The sequence below is a fragment of the Erigeron canadensis genome, chromosome 2, assembly GCF_010389155.1.
Source record: "Erigeron canadensis isolate Cc75 chromosome 2, C_canadensis_v1, whole genome shotgun sequence".
Classification (NCBI taxonomy): domain Eukaryota; kingdom Viridiplantae; phylum Streptophyta; class Magnoliopsida; order Asterales; family Asteraceae; genus Erigeron; species Erigeron canadensis.
This window is the reverse complement of record NC_057762.1, coordinates 32,998,034-33,024,436: the sequence shown is the minus strand read 5'-3', so window position 1 is coordinate 33,024,436 and position 26,403 is coordinate 32,998,034. Positions and strand designations below refer to the sequence as shown.

At 32.9% G+C, this 26,403-nt stretch overlaps 3 protein-coding genes across 3 annotated transcripts; 1 reads left to right on the top strand and 2 right to left on the bottom strand.

Moving 5' to 3' along the window:
* Positions 1 to 4,432: 4,432 nt before the first annotated feature.
* Positions 4,433 to 8,575, top strand: LOC122588883 (solute carrier family 25 member 44). The gene is made up of 6 exons (XM_043761102.1): positions 4,433 to 4,558; positions 5,462 to 5,843; positions 6,480 to 6,676; positions 6,759 to 6,903; positions 7,656 to 7,809; positions 8,251 to 8,575. Exons 1-6 carry the CDS (start codon positions 4,491 to 4,493, stop codon positions 8,274 to 8,276), a joined length of 972 nt encoding a protein of 323 aa, XP_043617037.1. The 5' UTR covers positions 4,433 to 4,490; the 3' UTR covers positions 8,277 to 8,575.
* Positions 8,576 to 11,397: 2,822 nt separating this feature from the next.
* LOC122589132 (uncharacterized protein C9orf85 homolog) lies at positions 11,398 to 13,096 on the bottom strand. Its single transcript, XM_043761375.1, has 6 exons — positions 12,850 to 13,096; positions 12,689 to 12,741; positions 12,513 to 12,576; positions 12,378 to 12,420; positions 12,236 to 12,283; positions 11,398 to 11,741 (listed from the first exon to the last, which is right to left on the bottom strand). The coding sequence occupies exons 1-6, from the start codon at positions 13,056 to 13,058 to the stop codon at positions 11,580 to 11,582; spliced, it is 579 nt and encodes a 192-aa protein (XP_043617310.1). The 5' UTR covers positions 13,059 to 13,096; the 3' UTR covers positions 11,398 to 11,579.
* Positions 13,097 to 22,673: 9,577 nt separating this feature from the next.
* Positions 22,674 to 25,561, bottom strand: LOC122587436 (receptor-like protein kinase FERONIA). Its single transcript, XM_043759603.1, has one exon. The coding sequence runs from the start codon at positions 25,460 to 25,462 to the stop codon at positions 22,862 to 22,864; it is 2,601 nt and encodes an 866-aa protein (XP_043615538.1). The 5' UTR covers positions 25,463 to 25,561; the 3' UTR covers positions 22,674 to 22,861.
* Between the last annotated feature and the right edge of the window lie 842 nt (positions 25,562 to 26,403).

Sequence of the window (26,403 nt, the reverse complement as noted above, 5' to 3'; positions counted from 1 at the left end):
GTACTCACATAAAATAGCAAACCATGAATTTGTCTTTGTATGATCTTATATATCCACTACAATATATATTTCATTTTCTCACACTTGTTTTTTCTTGGTTATAAAAATTATGAAAAACTTTATTAATTTAGTCACATTTAAAAGTGTGTAGAAATAATTTACATTTAAAAGTGTGAATAAATTTATAAAGTCACAAAATTTCCACACTTATACATGTGGAAAAAAAATTCGCACTTTCAAGTGTGTAAAAATATATCAATTGTTCACACTTAAGCGTGTGAAAGTTAATTTGTAACACTTATTTTCTCCACACATGGAAATGTGAATAAATCACGTGTTACAAATTGACTTTTACACTTTTAAGTGTAAAAATATTTGACAATTGTTCACACTTTTAAGTGTTAACATGTTGTTTACATATTTATAAGTGTGAAAAAATTATAATTTTTGAAATTTGTTCACACTTTTAAATGTAATTTTTTTCTACACATCTTTATATGTAATTAAATTCATAAATTTTTTCACACTTTTTATAGCCAAATGTGAATAAATGTATTTTTTTTTTTTTGGTAGTGATCATTATAATTCTTCATTTGAAATGCTTCCGATCACTATGTGATAATGGTACGCATTTGACTAAGTACCAATGTACCATACCATATCATCATTGTCAAGAACAATTTAACAAAAAGTCATATAAAAGTTCTTTATATCTTACGCAAAAATAAACAAAATGAAGCAATCAATATACAATTACATGAATGAGAAGCAAGATGTGACAACAAAAAAAAAAATATTAACCGGAAGTAGCCGCGGAGTTTTTGAAATGTAAATAAAGAAATACAAATACTAGACTTAACTGGTTTATACCAACTTTAAATCGAAAGGAACCATTCTACCATAAATTTATGTCATTTGGTTGCTAAGTAGTTGAAAAGAGTCCTTAAAATCTTGCTAACTGGCCTCATCAAATATCTATTTTTAAGTCTAATTTAATTTATGAATAACAAATGAAATCAAATATGATGTCACAATAAATTTGTTTAAGGCCGGATATTGGCTCAAGAGAATTATTGCCATGTAAGAATGTTCAAATAAAAGCATTTTTTTAACGACTACATATTTACTAATGGTTTGCATGATTCACAATAGTATGTTTTTTGAGTTTGATGAATTATTGTTTCTTATTTTAACAACAAATTGGAATTACTAATGTACGGTTAGCTTATTCAATCGTTTTCACTTTCCATCTAACATGAAGGTCTAAACTTTTAGATGGAAAATTTAAACTCATAACTTCTATATTATTAAGGTAAAGTTAATATGATGTTGTTAGGTATGTATGTTAGATAAAAAGAAAAAATCACTTGCATAGTAATGTTTTAATGTTTAACAAAACAAAAGCAAAAATCACACGTTTATTTTGTATAATATAAAAGAAGTTAGGCTAAAGTACTTTTTTCGTCAATGAGCACTTTACATTATCGCCGTTAACCTTTGGCTAAAATCGTCCTTGTGGTTTGCATTTCGTCCTTGGATCCGTTAACCCCATCACGCGCCTTGCACGTGAGGGGCATTTAAGTCTTTTCACCCATTTGTCCTATGTTTAAGTGCAAAAATCATCCTTATAGTTTGTTGTTTTTTCATTTTTCATCCTTATATTTAACAAACAAAAATTTAATCAAAAACCAAAACAAATTTAAATCAAAAACCTATATATACATCTACATATGAGAAACTAATTTAATACCGGCCGGCACAACTAATTTAGTTTATTTTAATTTTTAAAAAAATGTTATAAAACTTACTACAATTTAACAAAAATAGTCAAAATATAATTACAATTCACTAAAAAAATATAAAAAAATAGGTACTTTATAATAAAATATAAAAAAGTTCACAAATGACAAAAAAATATAACATTAAAGTATTATAAAAATAAAGTTTGAAAAAATTCAAAAAATAAAAAATGTGAATACCGGAAGTACCGAAATAGTAAAACCGAAAATATCAGAAATAGTTGTACCAGGGTACCCTCCGTACCGGTATTACGGGTAATACTACCGGTATTTAAAACATTGTATGTACGTATTTACATTTGAAAGTGATTGAGCAGATCCTCAAATGTAGGTATATCGGTTTTTGTTTTGTTTGCATTAAATTGGTACCGGTAATTTTTGTTTGTTTTGTTTTGTTTGAAATTTTTCCTGGATTTGTTAACGGCGATGACGAAAAATGCGAAAACAATAAACCACAGGGACGATTTTTGCATTTAACTCTATAAAAAGACAAAAATGCCTTTCACGTGACTTGTATGTGAGGGGGTTAACGGAAAAGTTATAACGGCATGCAAACCATAGGGACGATTTTAGCCAAAAGTTAACAGCGAGAATGAAAAATGCTTATTCGAAAAACCACAAGAATGAAAAAAGTACTTTGGCCAAAAAGTTATCATGCAAATGATTTTTTCATATTCATTTCTCCATTTTCCTATTATTAAAGTCATTTGGATATCTTACCTCAATTATTTGAATTGTGGGACATGTGTGTAAATCTTTAAGCACAGCATAACAAATTGTTCGATGCAAGTTCGATGCTTTGCAAAACCTATAAAATAGTAAACGTAATACGAACGACTTAATATGATTGCAATACGTTTCCACATATAATAAACCTTATACGTCCACATACATTTATTACGCCTTTTTATAGAACACTTCTAGATTTTTTGACGGTGATCTGGAAGTCCGAAGATGTGAGGATGATGGTGTTTTTATTTCTTATTAGATGACTTTAAAATTAGTTGGAGAGATTAATTTTGTCATGAAAGGATATATAAAGAAAAAATGAGGAACATGAAATGACATGGACAAAAGAAGGTAAAAAGATTTAAAAACTATAAATAGATAAATCACAAATTTTTCTTTCTCATACATATATTTTTTTTCACGCATATATTTATTTGAAAACTCACACTAACCTTTTTTCTTATATAAAATCTTTTTCAAACTTTCTTGTCAAACGTACACTACTCATGATATATATTTATGCCAAAAGCTCGAATATGAAATCTCTTATCATAAGTCTAACAATTACTAAAGCGGCTAATTGTCAAATGTCTTGAAAACATCACAAGATGTATCATGTTCAAAACTCCATGTATTTCTCATTTTAGCTCAGTAGTTGAGCACAAGCTTTACATGCTAGAAGTCTCAAGTTTGAGACATGAAAAAAACATTTTCAAGAATTTTCACAAATAAAGTTTTTCAGTGAAGCAGAATGGGCAGAGTTTTATCCCACTAAAATGTCGTGCTTTCGGGCGGTTTAGTTGGGGGTTGCCCCTCCTACTAGGTATTGAGGGTGACGGGACTCTTTAGTGCGGACCCAGCTAAGACAACGTAATTTACATCCTCTGTTGCGAGCAAATGATACACACCTTTCATTTTTTTTTCAAATCTCCTTAGATAAATATATATTTAAAGGAATTCATAGAAAGTGTTTATGAAAGATAATAAAAAAAATCTCAAATATGGACCTAATTTTTTTTTTTCTTAACAAAGATTGTCAAAGATTAAAAGTAATCGAATATTAAAATATGTTGTTATTATAAATTTATAATAAATTTAAAAAACTTTTTACTTTTTGTATGTAGACATTTATTTTAAAGAACAACAGTGTAAATAAGTTGTGAAAGTCTGACTCATATAATCCGAGAAGGTTTAATTTGAGTCAACCTTGAACTTTTTAAGTAGATATTCGAATGTGAAGCTGAAAATGTCTTTTCGAGTCAACTTTTTCTATTTAGTATTGACATTATTTCATTGATTACCGAACCAATTTTAAAAGAGTATTGATTAGCTTTGCGAGTCCAAGCTTAAAATTTAGCTATAAAATTCAAGTCCTTCAAATTTGATAATCAAATCAAACTAAAACCTAATATTTCCCATGATTAATATCTGTATGTGTCGTTTAGCCCCCTTATTAGAGTTTATTTTTTTTTTAACCGTAGTGATGACTGGACTCAACGGCATTAATAAATTTTTTTTTATTATTTTTGTTAAAAAAATAAAACTATAAAACTTAATCATGGAATGTAGAAGTCGTTAGGAGCGAAAGACTTGACTAACTAACTAACGCGCAGCCTTCCTTTCTTCCAGAAAAGAAATACTCCTACTTTTTCTTCATTTGAGACCCAAAAACCAACCTAAATAAAATTAAATCAATCAACCTAAATAAAGGGAAAATAAAAAAAAAAACAAAACAAAAAAAAAAACAGTTGATTTTTCGTTCAACATCCATTCATTGTCATTCCCCCCTTTTTCTTCATTTATTTGGGGGATCCATTTCTTTCTTATGCAATAATAATAATAATATCGTCACAGGGTATTGTTAGGGTTTTATATATTTTTTTCATTATTATAAACATAAACATATACATATATACACACTTGGAATTGGGATTAATAATAATAATAAATATATAAATAAAAATGGAGACGACGATTCGTAGAGATACAGCAGCAGGATCCTTTTCTCAAACAGAAATTAATTGGGACAAGTAATTAACCTCATCTCCTTCCTTTCTTTTATTCATTTCTTTCCTTTTTGTATATATATATCTATAATTATATATATCTGTATCTATATATTGGTTTTATTTATTGTTATTGTATTGACATTGCATATGAATATTCATTTCCAAGGAAAGAAATAAATCCATTATTTATTTATAGTATATTTTGTAGATGGAAATGTTTAGGGTCTTAGTCATGATTAGATGTTGTGTTTATAGAACCTCGATAATTTTATAACAATATCGTTCATAAGTTAGGTTGATATGCTGCACATTTAGGTGACCCACCCCGCCCCAACTTTCGAAGATGCAAAAGTAGTTTCGTTTGAACTGGTAGAGAAGGTTAAGAATTGTGACAGAGTTGATGTGGCATCGGGACTAATTGCTTTTGGTATAATGCAAGATGTTTTGGATTACGTAATGTCACGTTAATTGCAGACTGCTTTAGCTTGCAAACTGTGTTTTATAGTAAAACGTGTTATAACAATTATTGCTTTCAGTTTAGGTCAGATATCTTATAGCTCCCGTGCTTTTTATCTTTTTGCATTTGTATGCATAGTTCTGCGACTATTCTATTAGATATCTAAAAGACGGATGTCTATTATATAGTATCTTAGTTGATTGGGAAAATGTTTAGTAGGTTTAATTATCATATCCATCTTTCGTTCAGACAACTGTGACATTTCCATTTTTATGGTTAGTTTTTAGGAAGCTACTTACATGCCCTTAAACCATTATGAACGCTCGATGCTTTTGGTTTTGGCCTCCTTGGTCAACATATTTTCTATTTGTTGAAGTTTGTTTAAGACATTTGAAACCATTCGTGTTATTTATATTTTTTATTCGGGTTGTTGTGACCTTTAATACTCACCTCGTATCCTTATGCAGGCTTGATAAAACTAAGTTTTATGTCGTAGGAGCTGGCATATTCACTGGCCTTACGGTTGGACTATACCCAATATCTGTTGTAAAGACTCGGATGCAGGTTGCTACAAAAGACTCTACCGAAAAGAGTGCATATGCTGTTATCCGGGGATTGTTGAAAGCAGAAGGCGTTCCCGGTTTATACAGAGGTTTTGGTACAGTCATCACCGGAGCAGTCCCCGCAAGAATTATATTTCTTACCGCATTGGAGACCACAAAGGTTGCTGCTTTCAAGATGGTTGAACCATTTAAACTTTCAGATCCTACAAAGGCTGCTATAGCTAATGGACTTGCTGGGATGACAGCATCTCTTTTTTCTCAAGGTGTCTTTGTTCCGATTGATGTGGTATGCTTTTCTCATCCCTTCTTCAGCTAATTCCTTTTTATCGTGCATATTTATACGTGGATCTGTGTTTGGCGTGTGTGGTGGATGTTCTTTTGTAATATTTTGTGACTAGGCTGTCTATATGTTGAGTGGGGTTAATTGCGTAAAAAGGTAACTAACTTCGGTTGATTTCTGTTTTGGATAACCAACTCATGTTAGGCTTGAACCTTTGAATAAAGTGCCCATTGAAGAAAAAGTTAACATGGTCAAGAGTTGCATACCGTGAATTGGGATTTTTGAAAGCTGGAAGTTCTGAAAGTTGGTCATAAACATGGATGTTTAGCTGTTAACTTTACCTGAAAATTTTGAAGGTTGATTACCTAAATTCAAGATTTTTGAAACATATACTTGTATATTTTATTTTGGATTAAAAATATTGGTTACCAAGAATAGAATCCGGATTAAAGCTGGTTACCTTTTGATGCAATTAGCCATATCTAGGTTTACTTGTGTTTTGCACGGTAAAGGTAGTAAATTTTTTTATTTAGTGCCATATTAGAAATTTTGGATCCGTTATTGTTATTCTGTTAATAAGATCAAGAAATAGTTATAAGTGTAGGCTGGTAGGCTAACCTCTTGAATGTGGAAACTCAACAGATTAGTCAGAGATTGATGGTTCAAGGATATTCAGGCCATGCTAGCTATAATGGTGGCCTGGATGTTGCTCGGAAAGTCTTAAAGCAGGATGGCATTCGGGGCCTATATAGAGGATTCGGTCTATCTGTCATGACCTATTCCCCTTCTAGTGCTGTTTGGTGGGCCAGTTATGGTTCCAGTCAACGTGTTATATGGAGGTGAGGAATTTTGTTTGCTTTCCTTTGCTTAGGATTTATCTTTGTGTTATATGAACGTGAGTGTTTAATTTGTTTTATATAGTCTATTAGGTCATGGAACTGATAGCACTGGATCTCTTCCCACCCAAGGGACAATAGTTTTAGTTCAAGGAGCTGGAGGAATTGTTGCTGGTGCTGCAGCGTCCTGCATCACAACTCCCCTTGACACTATAAAGACTCGTCTACAGGTACATTCAAATTTATTAGGGCATTCTGGGCTATTTACTAACCTTAATGGCCTGCTAACTTCATGTAGATTCTTATAATCTGTTATTCTTGGCTTGTAAGCTTTTGTTTGTTAATTATTTGTAAGTGTAACTTTTTTAATTCAATATTTACAATCACCTGTGGTATGCTCATTCCACTATCAAAGTCATGCTTTTTAATATATTCGGTCATAACAAATGGTTTGAGGGGAAAAAAGAAAAACGGAAGGAGTCGGGGGGCAAAATCCCCAGAACAGAATAAGAGATTTAGGTTCATTTGTTGTTGAAGAAACAACAAGATCTTTCTTTTCTTCAGGCGAGCGGAAAAAAAAGAAATGGTTATGGTTCATTGCATTTGAAATTTGATCATGTGACATGGAAGAAGGGGATGGATGGGATAGTGTCTCAGGGTGTGTATGCTGTTTGAAGTTGCGATCATCAGCTGTTAGTGTTATTGCTATTCTGATTATAGAAGGACCATAGATAGATGTAAATAATCAGATACAAAATCAGTTTCCCTTCACCTAAACAGTAGAAACTGATCATCTGCAAGCTAAGATTTCAATCGCTGGATAATTACTTTCAAAGTGCAATGTAAAAATTCCCCTGAATCTGAAGCCTTGACGGCTTGACTACCATAAATCTATGAATAACATATAAGTTTGTGCTTCCTATCTTTATATTTGGACAGGGCTTGCTTGAACTGTGATACTCATTGTATGTTTTTGTTAAAGGTAATGGGACACGAGAAGCGACCCACTGCACGCCAAGTTATTAAAACATTGATTGCGGATGATGGCTGGACAGGTTTCTATAGAGGGATTGGTCCGAGGTTTTTTAGCATGTCAGCATGGGGAACATCCATGATACTTGCATATGAATATTTGAGTATGGACTTTTCTTTTTTCTGTTTCATTTACTAAAGTATTTCTCTACATGAGCATTATGACGACCAAAACCTAGAAAATAATCACCTTTATGTATACTTTGAAATAAGGGTTTAAGACTTCAAGCTACATTTTAGACATACTTTTACTTGTCTTGATGCAGGTATTGTAAGTTACAAACTCTAAAATATAACTGGTTAATGGCTGTATTCTGTAACTGTTAAAATAATTTTGTGGCTTTTTAAAAATTATTTTGTAATTCTTGGGAAAAGATGCAAATGCAACCTTTATTTGAATGGTATCAAGTATTAGTCTCAAACCATAGGCAAAGTGGATCATTGCTATTGTCATGGGAAATGACTATGAATTTACTTTGTTTCCTTGGTTCGTTTGCTCCTATACGCCAATTATGCATTTATTCATGGTTTTATTTTATATGCAGAGCGGATATGTGCTCAAGATTCATAGTGAAGTCCACCAACGATCGACCAGCTTCTAGCCATGGTCTTTGTTCAATTGATACCAGATACTTTTATCATTCTTTTACTCTTCTAAGATGCATGTATACACATACAGATATAGTGTCTGTTGACACAAGGCCCTCTTGGTTTACATGATGAGTAGGACTAGATCACATAAAAGCAAATGTATGATTCATACATTATTTTTCTAACCATTTTTTGCTTTAATAGAATTGGATTAATTCAAGGCTGTATTCTGTAATCCCATTCTTAGAACAGAAATGATAAGTAGATGCTTTTTCCTTCTCTCCTGCCAAGTTATGATATTTTTGGCCTTTTTTTTATTTTGTTTTTGTGAAAGCTTTGAGGCCAATAATTACTGGTGTTTTCAATTTATTGGTTGGTTAGGATTAGGATGGTTTGAACTTTACCTGAATCTTGTGGAAAATAAGGGTTAATAGATCTAGAATATATAGTTAATTGTTGTTTTTTAGATCATGTTTTTGTTAAAGTTAAAGAAAGGAAAGAAAGATCAAGTCAAGAGTGTTGCTCCTATACATATCTTTTGTATATAAATAGTGGTATGGATTTTTTCTATATAAGTTTGTATATGAAATGGATTTTTTGTATATAAATAGATGCTAGACAAAAGCTCCTAATGATTCTCTAAAAACTTGTACCATGATAGTAATAATCATCAATAATTTTCTAGTTGACTGCCCATGCTTGAAAAATGATACGTGAATGATAAATTTCATAAAATCCCAAAAACAACTTGTCATTTATAGATTAATTATTTTTAAACTAATCATCCTTATCAAACACTACTAATAAATAGAGTACAAAAGTTGTTATTTGCGGTGATACCGGTTAATATTTCCACGCCGGTATTATCGTGTAAGAACAGATTTTTATGGTTTTCATGGTAATAGCGATAAAAAACCCCGATTTTATAAAAACTTGAAAGTCAGGTATTGTCGTATATTTTTAATTTTAAGTATTTAAAGGGGTGTTTGGCCTAGCTTTTGTTTATGGGCTTATGGCTTTTATTTGCTTATAAGTTTTCTTAGTGTTTGGATTAGCTTAATACCCTACAAGTTAGAGTATGTTAGTAAAATGACCGAAAGGGGTATGTTTACATATTGTCACATAACTTATATGTGTTTACTTTGTTTTTATAACTTATAAGTACATAGAAATTGAAGTGATAATAATAAATTGAAACAAAGTAATTGAAGTGATAATAATTGTTTTCGGGGGTTTAATAAATCAAGTCAAAAGTGATAACAAAATAAATGAGAATTTCGATTGGTTTGCAGTGGTAATTTCCTAACTAATTAATGGTAACTTTAGATACAACCAAAAAAAAGTATCATGGGAAGTGCGATTGGCTTATGCGATGGAATATAAGCCCAAAACCGGCTTATATAAGCCCACATGCTTATACTTGCCAAAGACATAAAATTCTAAATGCCTTATGTGATAGAATATAATGTCAATTAAACCTTTTTCTGATTATTATTTTATCTCCGAAAACTTACACTGTATTCTCGAGTTTTTATTAAAAAAAAAGAAAGGAGAAGATTGACTAGGGGAAGAAAGGATAGATAATTACATAAAAAAGAGGCATTCTCGAGTTGAAAGAAAAGAAAAGAAAGTTGATAGTTAAATGTATTCTTGAGTTAGAAGGGAAGAAAAAGAAAGGATAAAAAGATACAATTTTACATTTATAGCCTTGTAGTAATTAAAACCTTTATATAAGTTTGAGGGGTATAATAATAATTTCACCACTTTTCCTTCCAAATCTTGCCAAAAGTGGCAAGAAAGTTTTGGGATCAAAACATCATATTTTTCTCTTTCTTTCCCTTCCCTTTCTTTTAAAACAAAAACTCAAAAATACAAAAACTAAAAGTTTCTAACCCTTTCTTTTCTTATCTCTTCAAAATAAAAGTATTTATCTGCAACCTTTATTTGAATGGTATCAACTATTTTTCTCAAACCATAGCCAAAGTCGATCATTGCCATTGTCACGGGAAATTAATTTACTTTGTTTTCTTGGTTTGTTCTCCTATTCACTAATTATTTTCATGGTTTTATTTTATATGCAGAGTGGATAAGTGCTCAAGATTCGTAGGAAAATCCACCAACGATCGACCAGCTTCCAGCCACGGTCTTTGTTTAATTGATATCAGATACTTTTATCATTCTTTTACTCTTCTAAGATGCATGTATACAAATACAGATATAGTGTCAGTTGACACAAGGCTCTCTTGGTTTACATGATGAGTAGGACTAGATCACATAAAAGCAAATGTATGATTCATATATTATTTTTCTAACCAATTTTTGCTTTAACAGAATTGGATTAATTCAAGGCTGTATTCTGTAATCCCATTCTTAGAACAGAAATGATAAGTAGACGCTTTTTCCTGCTTCACATTTTCTCCTGTCAAATTATGGTATTTTCCGCGTTTTGTTATTTCGTCTTTGTGAAAGCTTTGAGGCCAATAATTAGTGGTGTTTTCAATTTATTGGCTGGTTAGTATTTAAGATGGTTTGAACTTTACCTGAATCTTGGTGGTGGTGCGTCGTTGCTTTACAAGAACCTTGATATCGTTTAGGTCTGGAGCTATGCTATAGAGTAGGCGTTTTGATCTTGTCATTTTTATACTTAGAACCCTGAAAAGTTAGAAACCTAACAACAGATTTTTCTGTTTCAAAGAAGAATCAATTAACCTAGTTATTATTCTGTTAATTTTGATGCCAACCTAGTTATTGTTTTTATCTAAAATTAATTAAAACATACCACAACAGTTAATTCAACATGATCTAGGATTAATTTAAACTTTGTAATCATAACATAACATGTATATGGTACGTAGATTGTACAAAAATATATCGTCGATATCCTATGCAAATAGAATAATTAAGTTCATAAATATAGGTGGCTCCATCTTCTATCAATCAACATTATTCATATTAAGTCCTGGTTGTTGCCGATAACTTGATGGTTATATAGTTTCAGCCTTAAAACTTAACCAGAAAATAAAGTTTTAACCAATTTTGAATGTCTAAAAAACAATATCATTGCATTTACAGTACTTCAGAAAAGAGATGCAACCCAGAAAAACACACAAAATTGGGAATTTACCATTGAATTAGGCATATATATTTAAAGCAGGAAAGACAAAAGGAGGAAGTCATAAAATCACAAGCCAATAGGACGATAAAGTAACGATATATCTCTTTTGCTGAATGTAATTTCTGGTCATTCCTAATGCTAACTTGATCATATAGAAGAACATTATTCTCAATTGACTACTTGGGTCTCATCTTCACTATCATCCTCATTGTCATCGTCTTTGTTTGCCCCTGCATATGCTTCGAGTGACTCAACTTTGAACAGATCACCAGCCTTGTCTTGATTATCTGTTGGATCCTGTTCTTTTGTTTGAGATTTTCCTTTGTTCATCTGTCATAGGGAAATGAAAATATGCATCAAAGACGTTTAGGCAATAGTAGCATCAACACAATAACTTCTGAAAAATACTACATGATTGCCAGTTTGCCACAAAACCTATTACAAATATAGTTTCAAACAATATAAGGAATCAAGATTTTCTGTATCAGCATCACAAAAAACAGGGCATTAGGAAAAACAAAGTTCTAAAAAACAGGTCTCAACATGATTATTCAAAATTGCACTTTCTTGTATATATTCACTTATTTTTGAATGGTTGTCAAACAATTATTAATAAGGTTGTCAAACAATTATTAATAATTTGGGATCTGCAAATGCTATTATTAAACAATTTCCCTCAATACGCTATCTCAAACACCCTTAAAATCACATTATCATTGTGCAACTTCAAATTCACAATCAACGTAACGTTTCTTTCCCATGGATATAACAGAACTAATTAACAATGATTAATCTAAGCTAAGAGATGAACAAAAGAAACTTACGGCACGGAGCAAGGATCTTTTTTCTCTTTCACGGGCATTACTAATAGCCTAAAATAGAAAAACCAAATACTATATCAATATCAAAATCCGACACTATAGACAACCAAAACTATCGTAAACAAAGATTTGAGTCATCACAAACCGCTTCTAGCATCTTTTTCTCAGCCTCTACTTCACTTATATCTCTGCAAGCAAAATCACACGGATTCAAAATACGTGTCATATGATCACAATTACAATTTTAAAACTTGCCAAATATCAAGAAAATTTCTCGAACCTGCCAACGATTCGTTCCACACGACACGAACACTTAGCACAAACATGGTGCTCCTTAGCACAAGCTGCAAATCATTCTTTATATCAAAATCATTCCACACAAAAATCATACCCAAAAATTAATTATTTTTTTTATATATAAAAAACATACTAAATCATCACAGAAAAAACCCAAACCTGTACAAAGATTATGATACGCTTGACGAACAGCACGCTTTGTACACTTCTGACTGTCACAAAATCATCATCATTATTATAAACATATACATACATATATATATATATACACACACATACAAGTTTTTTCTAAAATATTAAAAATAATGATAATACAGTACCATTTAGCGGGTTCAGAAAGGGGTTTATATTTGCCGTATTTGCGTTTCCATTCGATCTGGTCTCTGCACTTGGGGCACACTCCGGTTATCTCGGATAAGGGTCTGAATCTGCCACCGACTTCAGTTTCGTTAATTTTAACGTTGGCTTTAGGTATCCAAGCGAACTTGTTAGGGTGTTTCGGCGGACCTGTGCGCGGCTTGCTGGTCATGGCTACCGACTGCTGTGGCTTTTCTTGGATGGTTAAACCTAGAGTTATATTTATGTTTTATATTTTTCCGTTTTAGTCCTTCTATTTCTGTTTTTTGACCAGCAATCTCTCGAATTCTTCAATCAGCAAGCCCATTTCTTTTTGGCCCACAAATAAGAGTCCAAGTCCAGCAAGTTAATCACGAGCCCATCACATACATCTTCATTCATACATACCCTAGCGACCAGCCTATAAATACAACGACCAATCAAAATTTCAAACACATATTAAACTTGAACCAAAAGATTGAAACTTAATCATACGTTTAATTAACAGAATTAAAAACTTTATATTCTGACAATCATGGCGTACCTTCCTTCCTTTGAATCAATCATGGCGGTTCCCGAGGTAAACCTATTCATCTATCTATCTGGGTGTTTATCATTTCTTCCTATATAATTTCATGCTATCAATTTTAAAATGTAAATAAATTTTTATTATATATATATATATATATATAAATTAAAGTTATTTTTAGTACAAGGGTTTAAAAAAGTACAAAAAGTACAAGGTATTTCATCCTTTTTCTTCCTTCCATCTCCGACCACCACCACCACCACCATGATCATCTCCGACCACCACCATGATCCTCCGGCGACGGCGACCATCTCCGGCGAGAGTTACACATGTGTAACTAACTTACACATGTGTAAGTACAACTTTTTGTTTAGCATTTTAGGGTCTAAAATTTCTAGGTTTTTTCCTTCGCGAGACAATCACCACCAGCCACCATCATCTCCGACCACCCCAACCACGGCGCCGGCATCAAGGGTTTCGCCCGTACCGTAGCAAACCGTCACCATCTCTTGGATCGCCGCCCATCAAATCCATACGATTCCCATATGCGTCCCTTGACGGTCAGCTTAGATAGGATGAGGGCCTCTAGCCCGTACCGTATCCACCCGAAAACGAACCTGATTCTCGCCGGAAAGTTAACTTACACATGTGTAAGTTGTAGTTACACATGTGTAAGTCTCGCCGGAGATGGTCGCCGTCGCCGGAGAATCATGGTGGTGGTCGGAGATGATCATGGTGGTGGTGGTAGTGGTCGGAGATGGAAGGAACAAGCATGTGTAAGTTAACTTAGACATGTACTTTTTGTACTTTTTTAAATGCTTGTACTATAAATAACTCACCCCTATATATATATATATATATATATATGGAAAAGTGAATATAAGTCTGTCCGACACCTAAGCTTAGGTGGGAAACCCTTTAAATACTAATTTTATAATATTTGTTGAATTTTAATTAAATCACATGGCCCCATGAATTTTATGGATTAAAAAAATAATATGTGAGTGTTCCACACCCAAGCTTAGGTAACAAACACCCTAATATTCCCATCCGCATATACCTAAACTTAGATATCGGACACTTACATATTAATTTTTTAAACCATAAAAATCATGGGGCTTAAACATTTATTCATTAAACAATAAATAATAAAATATTAGTATATGAGGGTTCACACCTAAGCTTAGGTGTCAGCCTTATATTTTCTTTTCCGATATATATATATATCAGGCTATAGTGATCTGTGTGGACAACTCAATTTCGATGGTCTCTTCAGAGAACTATGCGAAGCAATTGGAAGCTATTAAAGTCTACTGCGAAGCTAAATTCGGTGTAATTTTCATCCCTGAGTTTGTTTATTTTACATATATTACAACAGTTGTTCATTATTAATAAGAATATTAATATATTTGTATACATATATGTTTTGTTACAGGCTCATTTACATAGTGAGGTGAGCGTACACTTAATGGGCTCGCCAACGCCCCATCTTGTGCTTTTTCCTCCTACTAGGGATGTTCAAAAAATCATGGAATCCATGAAATGTATGTAGCTCCTTTCTAATTAACTAGTGTTAGATTGTCATACATATATATATTAGACTACACAATTCAATTTACAACTGCTCATTTAATTTTAAATCAAATCTTGTTTTCAGTTGCTCATATTGATTCGGGTCGGTTGAGCTTTAAAGATGCAGTAATGTTTGCCCGGTTTGGTATTGATCCCTCATTTCCCAATATGCATCAGAGGATGCTTTTTTTTGCTGGAGGGTATGTAATTCTCTGCTTAAATGTCTTAGACAGTTAGACTCACCATTTCCATCGCTTTATGGTTGCACACAACACACAACACCACACTTTTCTATAATAAATACATACTATTCTATGATCGGTGGATACACGGGATATAAAATATGTTGTATTTTTTTCCTTTTAATTTTGTTTTTAGGGAAAAATCCATAAAAAGGTAACCTATTTACATGAATTTCCTATTAAAGGTAACCTATTTTGTTTTCATCTATTTAAAGGATCCTATTTTCAAAAAGTTCCTAATAAAGGGTATCTCGTTAGTTTTTGACAGACGGAGCTCGTTAAGTGCCACGTCATCGATGCCACGTCATCGATGCCACGTCATCAGTTTGCTGATGTGGCACTTTGACTTTTACGTGGCACTTGACTTGACTTTGACCGGTCAAAGTCAAGTGTCACGTCAGCAAAACTGATGATGTGGCACTTAACGAGTTCCGTCTGTCAAAAACTAACGAGATACCCTTTATTAGGATTTTTTTGAAAATTGGATCCTTTAAATAGACGAAAACAAAATAGGTTACTGGAAATTCGTGTAAATAGGTTATCTGTTTATGGATTTAACCCTTAGATTTTATTACCCTTTTTTTTGTTTCATTCTTATTGTGTTTGGATAAAATTCAGCCGCATAACAAATGAGTTCTACCAAATATAGTTCACCTAAACATTTCATCGAACGTTAATTAGTAAGAAATATATATATATATTTGTAACTCAATTTTGCCATAATGGGGAGAAGTCAGTTTTTGATGTTTAAGAAACCTTGAAGCTTTGAAGATCGATTATAAGGTTATTCAATCTGCACACCATATTTGTAAGTCAATTTAGCCATAATTTTATGTTCTTCTTTGCTGCCATTCTTACAGATTTGTATAGTTCGGCAGCGGAGGTTTACGGAAAGAAATTAAGAGACTCAGATATAGCTATTGATGTTGTCAACTTCTATCTAGAGGAAGAGCCAGTGGGGCCATATGGTAAAGTCAAGCTTGATGAACTTATTACTGCTGTCAACCGTAATGGCAACTGCCACATCGAACACGTTGAACCTGGAGCTTGTATGCGTGAAGTCCTATTCAAGTCTATTTTAAAAGATCATCCGTGTCACCCCAACGAGAATAAAAATACACATGTTCCCATCCGTTTTGGATCACTACCTCTAGTTTTTATACCCGTGGCGTAGGGCAACGGGAGAGTTTGCTGCTTAATCGTTCATGTTTTTCCACCTCAAAATGACAAACCATCATAGAAAAAGCAACAGGTACTGTTGATAATAAACATGTTCCAAAGGTGAGATTTGACACATTATCTCTAGAAAATGTATCCGTGAAGTAGGGAAACAGGAAGATGGTATCTCGTTGATGCATGTGTGATGCTTAATTGTTAACGTATACCGCTGCTGAATCATTGTTAATGTATGTGTACGTTTTATGTTCTTTTTGCTGTTGTCATCATACTAACACACATATCATACCCCCCTTATTGTGTCCCACTATGAATTTGTGAATTCTGCCACAATGTGCTTTGAATGACTTATCATCATCCTACGGTCTGGTCTTCTAGTCCTTGCAAGCAATGAGAGGTCAAAAGTTCAAATTCATATGTACCTTCTTTCACGTTGGTGGTCGGTGTGTCGTCGTTTATACTATGGTCTTCTACTTGTGCTTTGTTACAGAGAAACCCAAACAGAGCGTCTCTTCCTGGAATGTTCGATCTGTTGAAATGTTTCTGGTTAGTTGTTCTGATAACACTGTTATACGTTGTATTAAGTAGGTCTGTTCTCTTTTGGCCCAGGTGCCAACTTGTTCTCGATGTCTGAAGTTAGAGTTACTTTGTTGGGCGTAATTGGCTTAATTACTCTATGTATGATAAAACACTACTCCCTTTTATTTATGGTCTCTAGGCCTGTTGATTTAGCTCGACCTTCTTTTTCTTTTTTGTTCATGTGCTTAATCCTGTGAAACTCAAAATGGTAAAGTGGTTTTGTGTTATAACTCAAAACGCGTCCTATATATGAGGTGTAGAGGTAGTTTCGCTCTAAACTTGAATTTCAAACCTACTTTTCAATAATAGTAGATCACAATCAAGACCCTTTTTCAAGGATAGTCACCCATTGCTTGTTTAAGTTCTGCAACAATTCTTGGTTGAATTATATTAAAAACAAAGAAATCAACAACTTATGTATACTGTTTTGAGCTTGTTTGTGTAGAAATCGTGATTTAACCTTGAGATTGTTAGTTGTTATTTTATTTACTCGATCAGTTCTCATTGTCAATAAATTAAGGATATTGAAGAGAGACGGTGGAGATTGAGAAACAGAGAAGAAAAGATGCATATTGCACAAATTACAGTACAAATAAAATTAAAAGACAATCAATTACAGTATTAATGTACACATGCACAAGAATGAATACAGAAGGTTAAAATTAATTCTATAAGTTCAACCTTTGCATGGATAATTGTTAACAAAGCATCTCCTACCGGGATTTTGCACCCCTTGTCCGGCGCAGTTATTATTAGCACAAATTGCTTTACCATCTTGTAGACCTCCATAAACGATATGTTTAGGCGGATTTGTTGCAAGAATCCGTCTATGTTCAAGGGTATCCATCAGTAACTCTGTCTCTTCTTCAACTAAACCACCTTGCAGGCACTTAGCCATAGTACCATTAACGTTGCATGCTTCAAAGGAAGCGTCACAACCTTTGATGATCAAGAGGATCATGATGATTGATAATGAAACCATTAGTCAACATTTTTTGGTTTGTTTAGTTTTGTTTTGTTTGTTGGATGATATGATATGTTTAATTGTGTTTGTTTATAAACAAGGTGTGAATATGTTACGTCGGTCGGATGATTTTCCATTATAAAAAACAATGAAGCAATAATTGGAAACGGCCGATCGAACAAGTTGGCGGACATATATGTTTTTATCAAATAATACTCGTAATTAATGGCTTTTGGGTTTGGTGGTCCGTGAATCACTTTGTACTTATCTAGACTAGTATTATGTTATCGAGTTATTTTACTGGTAATAATTCCAATTTATATATCTACTAACGGGGGATGAGAATATAAGACTGTCGGGTATCTAAGCTTAGATGTGGAACACTCACATATTGTTTTTTTAATCCATAAATATCATGGGGCCCATGCATTTATTCATTAAACAAGAAATAATAAAATATTAGTATGTGAGGAGTTCCACACCTAAACTTAGGTGCCGAACAACCTTATATTCCCTTTTCCATTTACAATATTATAGTTTCAAATTAAGGACTCTCTTTCTTGACTTATTTTAAATACACCAAGTGTGGGTCTAACATGGAGAATGATAATTATATTCTTAATATTTTTTTAAACTACCACTTATTGTATTTTTTTAACTTCAGGAACAATTGCATTAATTTTCTCATAATTGATAATTTCATTCTATAATCTTATATATTAAATACCATGATCATACTATTAAAATGATTATTAAAAGGATATATTACTTTCATTAGTAGATATCTATAAATCTTTAATAATAATATATCTATGTTAATACGATTAAAACTTAGAGGGATACTCACACAATGTTTCGACGGTGTGATAACGACCACGATGAGTAGTGTAGTTGTAAAGGTGATTAATGTAAAAAAAATCATGTATGTATTTTTAAAGTTCAATAATACATGATGTAAATATGTAAGAGAGATATATTAGTCATTTCACACATCTTAAAAAAGTAAAAATGATTTAAAATTTAATGTATGATTCTTGATCATTCATTTTAATCCAAAAGTTAAAATTGATCCAACATAACCTATAAATTTGGATATGATCAATTTTAGAGGATCTCTATCCATGGTATCATACAATTTGATTAATTTACTATAGACTACAAGTATTATAACATAGTTTACAAACAGTCACTGCATAGTTGTAATAAATTAATCAAATTATGTGATACCGATATCATTTTCCTATTAAAAATGGGTACATTGAACAACATTGATAAAGAGTATTACTATTGTAGGAGAAATGTTCATTTGAAAATTAAGGGTGCATTTAGTTTAAGAAAACTCTCCTGTTTTTCAATTTCAAGAACTCAAGAAATGCGTTCAAATTCTATTTTTCTATAAAAGTTTTTCATGAAAACAGAAAACAGTGTTTTTCACTTTTTTATGGAAAATTGGAAAACACATTTTTATTGTTTTCCACTTTTCATTTTCCATTTTCTAATTTTTCAAAACCTCAAATTGTTTTCTATTTTTTAGTTTTGAACGTGTTTTCAAAATTTTCATTTGTTTTCTAGAGATGAGAAACTCTTTTCATTTTCTAAAAAATTAAAACTGGAAAACTTTGAAAACGTTTTCCACAACTAAACGCGCTCTAAAATTTTCATGAAAACTAGAAACTTTCCAAAAGACATTGTAATCTGAATCTAACACAATGTGTTTTCTAAAAACACGTTGTGTAGTTTCAAATCACAATGTGGTTTTGATAGCCGAAAAACCACGAAAACTGGTCAAACACATTGTAATTTAAAACTTTACACAATGTGTTGTTAGAAAACACATTAAAAACACATTGTCTTAAGTTCGGAGCACAACATATTTTAGCAAGTTTTTTAAGTTTCAAGAAAATTTTAGTTTTCATATTATCATAAGCCACTATTATAGATAACTAAATTAAGAGCTGATTGAAAGATAATTAGTATCAATCACAAATATAAAAAACCCTTAAAAAAAATAAAAGATGTTTTAAATTGCTTTTTGAGATGATCATGTCATCATGTGATCATTGTAGTGGTATGATGTCATAAAAATATGTTTGGAAAAAGATAAAATCAGTTTCAACATATTAATAAAACACAGTTAAAAATAAAATTGTGACATCTTTTACAAACTTAATTCCAAACATACAGTAGATCTTTACTATTATAAAACATCTCCGGTGACAATTTTATAAAGTTTTTTATAAAACTTATAACTATTACAAAAAGTTAATATAAAGACTTTTTATGATCGGATGTAAAATCCTTTCTCTCTCTTTTTTCTCTCTCTCTATCCTCTCCCTCTCCCTAACGGTAACAAATTTCAAGATCTAAGATCTGAATCTGTGATTCAGAGAGTGGGATCGAGTTTGAGATTGAGAGTTTGACATCGAGATCCGGTTAAGGCTTCTATAACGGTGGATCTAACCCTATTTTTCATTTTTGAGCCGAAGGTCCTTCCACTCCAGTGAATCTGGAAGCAGTCTCTCTATCTTTAAGTAGGAGTAAGGTCTGTCTACATCATACCTCCCCCATACTCCAGCTTTTATTGGGATTGGGTATCGTTACCATTGTCATTAAAAAGAAAGCTATCAATATGTGTGCTAACTACAGTGTCGGACTTTTGGCCTCAATTACAATTTGGGCCGCGCAACCCATACATATGAAAAATTATCATACCTTCATGTTTTCACATTTGGTCCAGATGTAATTGTTACATGTTTTCATATTTGGTCATCTTTCAATACAAGATTCAATTCTAAACATTAAATTAACATCTAAAATTAACGCTTACTTTTTATCAACCATGCTTACTTTTTATTAACCCATATATTTAAATCACTCAAACTTTGTTAGTACTTATGTAATGTATTTTTTACTTTCATAACTTAATTTTTTAACAACCAGTAAATATAATATTGATATAAAATAAACTGTATATGTTTTCTTTTTCTTATAAATATTTTCAGATAATGACTTATGTATTATGTGTTCATAAATTTATTTTTTTACAGGGAAAAATAAGTTAATGTCAAGTCAGTACTTCTAACTTTATGATGTGTTTGAAAAAAAAAAAAATTTACATGTAATAAATATAATGTTTCCTTGGGCAATGTCCGGGTGATATATCTCGTTTAATTTAATTGTAAGAATTTTAAGTTATTTTCAAGCTTTTGTTATTAAAGTGAAAACTTTTTAAAAATTTTTTTTTTTTAGAAAAAACTTTTACCCTGAGTCAAAAGAGAACTAGCATAACCCAAAAGAGAATCATTCTTATTCATAATTTTATACGATGATTATTATTTGATGTTAGCCGTAGTATATAAGGTTCACAAATTAACAATTACTAAAAAACACAAGGTCCACTCAAAAACCTGTATATCTATACATCAAAAATTCCTTGTATAACTATATCCTATATAATATATATTTACCTAATATATTATATATATTTACCTAATATAACTATATTACTTTATTTCTCCTCAAATCTCAACCAATCATTTTTTTTTCTCTTCTCCATAAATCAAATATTCCCCTAATTCATTCAAAATCTTTTATCTCATAAACCGTACATCGATAAATCATAAATCTTATATGGGTGTTCTTTAAATTTCATTAGACATTCGATATACTTTCGACGAATTTTTAAATCTAAGGACGGAACTAAGGCATTGCTCTATGACCCATCACCCGCGTACTTACTCTCGTCGAATATACAACGGGAAATTGTACTTTCCGCTGGTCCTAGTGATTGTACTCGAAGGCGACTTTCGATTCCGACCAAATTTTCCGGCAAACACTCTCTCCGAGATGGTACATTATCCTTTTTCCTTTATTTAACTTGTTTAAAATCAACTACATTATGCTGAATGCAGGACATTATATAGTTTTTATAATGATAATCTTAATATGCCATTTGATGTTACTTGTTATGCGTATGCACTCTAGGTGTTCGATGTTTTGTCTCACTGAATATGCTACATTTTGATCTTAGCTTGTAGACGAGAAGACGAGATACGAGTAAGTCTAGTGAGTCATTGGGTCCATCACATATGTAAGCCGCTCTCTAGCTCGTGTGAGTTAAAGATTTAGTCGTTGATTTCTAACTTTCGTAATGTAGGCTTGTATAACGCGTTTTACTTTAGTAAGATGAACATAGCTTGTTGGTTTGATCATCTAGTTGTTTATATCCGTCTGTTCATGAGTTCATGAGTTACATATTTTTAGAAAAAGTCCAAACCAAACATATATAGGTGATAGCGAATCACATTATCTTGATCAAAAGAGTGTCGATTCGGTATTTACAAATAAGTCGTTTACTAATATTTATAAGCAAGACTTGGAAGTCTTTTGTTGTTTCTGTTAACTAAATTAGTTGCAGACTTTTCAAACTCTCTCTTTCTCTTTTCATTGCATTTTCTGGAATCAATAAGCCTACCAGTTTTGACAACAGTTATTGCACGGTCGAGATCATAAGAAACTAACTGGTTACTTCTAATAAGTTTTATGGGGCCCATTTGATTTTCTACTCAAAGATGCCTGCTAAAGAATCTTAAGTTGAGTGAAGCTGAAATCTGTTCTTTAAGATGGCTTCAAAGATATGTCAGTTCATTCAATGTTAGTTTATTTCCAAAACACTTGTTTTGATTTTCATTTCTGAGAGGGTGCACAAAATAAGGATCTCAGTAAATAGGTATTAATCAGTGGAAATTACTACTAATGACAATCTGATCAGATTTCACCTTTTACTGGAATACATAACAATCTTTATACGGCCTTCTACCTATTGAAGTGAAAAGGATGTTCCCCAATTCAATCAAGTTTATAGCCAATATAAAGCATATTAGCATGAGTGAAATGATAACTAATTGAAGCTTGTTCTTCTATGGCCTAAAAAATCAATTTTGTACATGAAAGGATTCATCTAGATTGTTTGAGTCGTATACTTTGTTGCTATCATCAGTTGACGGTGTGCCATGTCTTAGTGCTACTCTAGTTGAACCAAATAACCCCGATTCATCAGTTGTGGTTGGTTCTCCTTCCTTATAAACTGAAACTTCTTGATTTTCTAACATGGCCTCACCAAACATGCCATCCATTTTTTCAGCATCTTCTTGTAGCTGCAATGCAAACTCTAATCCCGAAACTACATCATCCATAGCCGGACGTTCACTTCCATACTTTTTCAAGCAACTATATGCTACCTCCCCGAACTTCATTAAGCACTTTGGTGCAATCTCACCACTTAGGCATGGATCAATTATCTGATGCAGGGTACCTTTCTGATAATGAGACTTTCCCCATTCTGCCAGATTCACTTGTAGTAAGGGCAACTCTTTATTTTTAAGGATAGGAGGCCTTGCACACAACACCTCTAACAAAACAACCCCGAAGGAGTACACGTCAGATTTGTCCGTGATTTGCTCTGTTTGGTAATATTGAGGATCCATATACCCAAGGGTACCCTTCACCATTGTGGTAACATGTTTTTTTGCTTTGTCCTTTGAGCCTAGCTTTGACAGACCGAAATCAGATAACTTAGCGACCCAATTTTCATCCAGTAAAATGTTTGTGGACTTGATATCACGATGCATTATTACACGGCTTGCACCAGTGTGGAGATGTTGCAACCCTTTGGCTGCACCAATGCAGATATGAAGACGTTTTTTCCATGGCAAAGGAGTGTTATAATTCTTGTAGAGATGGTCACGTAGAGTCCCATGAGCCATGAAATCATACACCAGTATCATCTCTTCCTTGTCATTGCAGTATCCAATCAGGGACACTAGCTGGACATGACGTAATTTGGACAGGAATCCAATTTCTGTTAGGAATTCATGCAAACCTTGTTTGGATTTTGAGTCCAGCCTTTTGATTGCAACAATTTTAGTAGCATTGTCAATGTACCCTTTATACACCTTACCAAATCCTCCTTTTCCAATAACACAGTTCTCATTAAATTCACAGGTAGCAACTTTCATCTCCATAAGTGAAAAGCGACGGCAGCGATCTGATTGTAATGATGGATGGAGAGGCTTTGTGGATTTTGATTTATCGGTAGTGGGGCACAAAGATGACTTGTCACCATCAATATCAAAGAATTTGATTTGCCTTTTCCACATAGCTACGAGAGCTAACACGGTAAAGAAGACTAACCCTCCTACAATACCTCCAATTATGGCGGCATATGGTGGTGTTCTCTTTGTGTCAACAAGAGATGGTAGCCTGGGTAGTGGGGCTGCAGGCATAAGTTCTGGGTTGGGACTAGCAAGATTACCGTCCATGCTTAACTTGAAGACTTCCAAACCATTCAAATAAGCATCAAGATATGCTGCAGAACTGGGGTTAGGGTGCATGGCGACCCACAAATCTTGCTTAGTTTGTCGGCCATCTGCGTCATACGCAAACACTAGGTAATCCTTGAATGTAGGATACCCGCTACCCGGAGTCAAGTAGAATAGATCCATTTGTTTCTCAGCAGTTTGATTATTAATGTAGACAGTAAATAGCACCTGACCTGCTTTTGTGTATTGTGGTATAATGTTGCAAAAATGGAGCCTGAGCTTGTAATAGAACCCTGAATCAACTGGAAGTATCCAAGTCAAATTATACAATTCTGACAATTTGCCCATACTCCTTTGGGTAGCGTAAACTAGCTCAGGTGCGGTATAATTTGGTGTCTCCATGGTGTAAATAATTGGAGTATTAGTAACAGGTGTTAACCCATATGCTGCTCCATATATGTAGTTATTATCTTGATTCCATGATCGGTACATACCCACATCGTTGTTAACTGATATTTGTCCTCCACCAACGTTTAGACGATATATATTTTCGAGAGCCACGTCTTCATTAATCACAGGCCCAGTAATTTGGTCGACGTATTTCATGTTGTTAGATTTAAAATACAGATTTTCAGGCATTGAGAGAATTTCAATACCATTGATGAAGCCATATGAGTTGGGCATGGGTGTAAAAGTAACATTTAAGATTTGGGTATCTTTTACATAGAGGACAAATTCTTTAACAATATGAGGAACCCGGGGACCGCCAGTTCTTCCCATATAGGATGCGGTTAAGAAAGCGCTAAAGTTAGATAAGAGAGTATAGCCATTGGATGACACAGAAAAGAAAGATTGGTTTGCATTGAGACCGGAATAGGTGGCTGGATAGAAATAGAGGCGGAGGAATTTGGGACCTTGTGAGACAGGAAATGTGTAGGTGAATGAGGAAGTATTAAAGATTCGGGCTGTGGAATAAGGGATTTGGGGAACTGAAGGATCTAGGTTGTCTGTGGCGGATGAAAAAGAGGTCGTGGTGATGTTTGAGGGTACGAATTGTGAACGATCATCTCCGTCCCACTTTCTGTCGGAGGTCGTGGCGGTGGATGAACCGCAGTCAAGGAGGAAGAAATCGGTGGCATTGTATGGCTGTGCAATTGTGGTGGTGAACAAGAGGACGATAAGCAAAGAAAAGCACAATAAACTGAAGTTGAGCATGATGGTTGATATTTTTGCTTGTATGCTTTAGGCTGGGAAAAGCATTAATTGTTATTGTGCTTTTATAAATCCAAATGTTAGTTACGGTTAGGGATGTTCTGTTTGACTTTAAAAGTCTTCTTAGTCTTTGCCTTAACTATAAGAAATTAAATATATATATAGTGATTGTATATTTTGCAGTAGGAGTTGTACCATGATACATGAGAATATGAGATGCTACTGCTAACTACTTAATTAGACGTCATTTTGGATTTTTTTTTAATGAGTTATAGTGTTCATACAGACAGACAGACAGAAAAACAGTTACGTGTAATTGTTATCATTTAAGCGTATATAATATTTATTTGTTAGTTAGAGTATTTATAGTGGGTGACATTCATTCTCTAAGAACTAGTCCCTGTCAGCACCATATTAGTCTAATGATTAATCTCCAAAAATGCCCATAATATCAGGACTAGTACATGACCCACTATTTATTTAATTTTACCTTTTTAACCCAATAATAATAATACTTATATTAATAATATAAAATGTAAATAATAATAATAATTATTATAATAACATATATAATATTGAAAATATATTTATTCTAGGTGGTTTTTAGAATTATATATAACTTAAGGGTAAAAACTGAAAATTAATAATAATAATAAATAATAAATAAAGTATACAAATATGGACCACCTACTGCAACTTCTTGTCTTCTTCGTTTCCTTTCCCTTCGCAGCCGCCCACCAAACTCGCCGTAAAAAATGGCTATGCCTATTTTTCACGGCCACCACTACACACTGATATATACATACATAACAAATATATACATACAATATACGCATATATAAAATATCTAAAAAGAAAAAAAATGGAGAGGAGGTCGTCTCTGCGGAAACAGACAAAGCGGAACGAACGGAAGGACGACTCGTCCTCCAAGCTCGAACGAGTGT

Bases quoted from the DNA above. Each gene is read 5' to 3' on its own strand.
- LOC122589132 (XM_043761375.1), bottom strand. From the start codon at position 13,058: ATGACCAGCAAGCCGCGCACAGGTCCGCCGAAACACCCTAACAAGTTC. The intron at 12,742-12,849 runs GTACTGTATTAT...ATTTTGTGACAG, and splicing joins CTTTCTGAACCCGCTAAATG to TCAGAAGTGTACAAAGCGTG. The intron at 11,742-12,235 runs GTAAGTTTCTTT...TCCCTATGACAG, and splicing joins AAAGATCCTTGCTCCGTGCC to ATGAACAAAGGAAAATCTCA.
- LOC122587436 (XM_043759603.1), bottom strand. From the start codon at position 25,462: ATGCTCAACTTCAGTTTATTGTGCTTTTCTTTGCTTATCGTCCTCTTG.
- LOC122588883 (XM_043761102.1), top strand. From the start codon at position 4,491: ATGGAGACGACGATTCGTAGAGATACAGCAGCAGGATCCTTTTCTCAA. The intron at 5,844-6,479 runs GTATGCTTTTCT...GAAACTCAACAG, and splicing joins TCTTTGTTCCGATTGATGTG to ATTAGTCAGAGATTGATGGT. The intron at 6,904-7,655 runs GTACATTCAAAT...TTTTTGTTAAAG, and splicing joins CTATAAAGACTCGTCTACAG to GTAATGGGACACGAGAAGCG.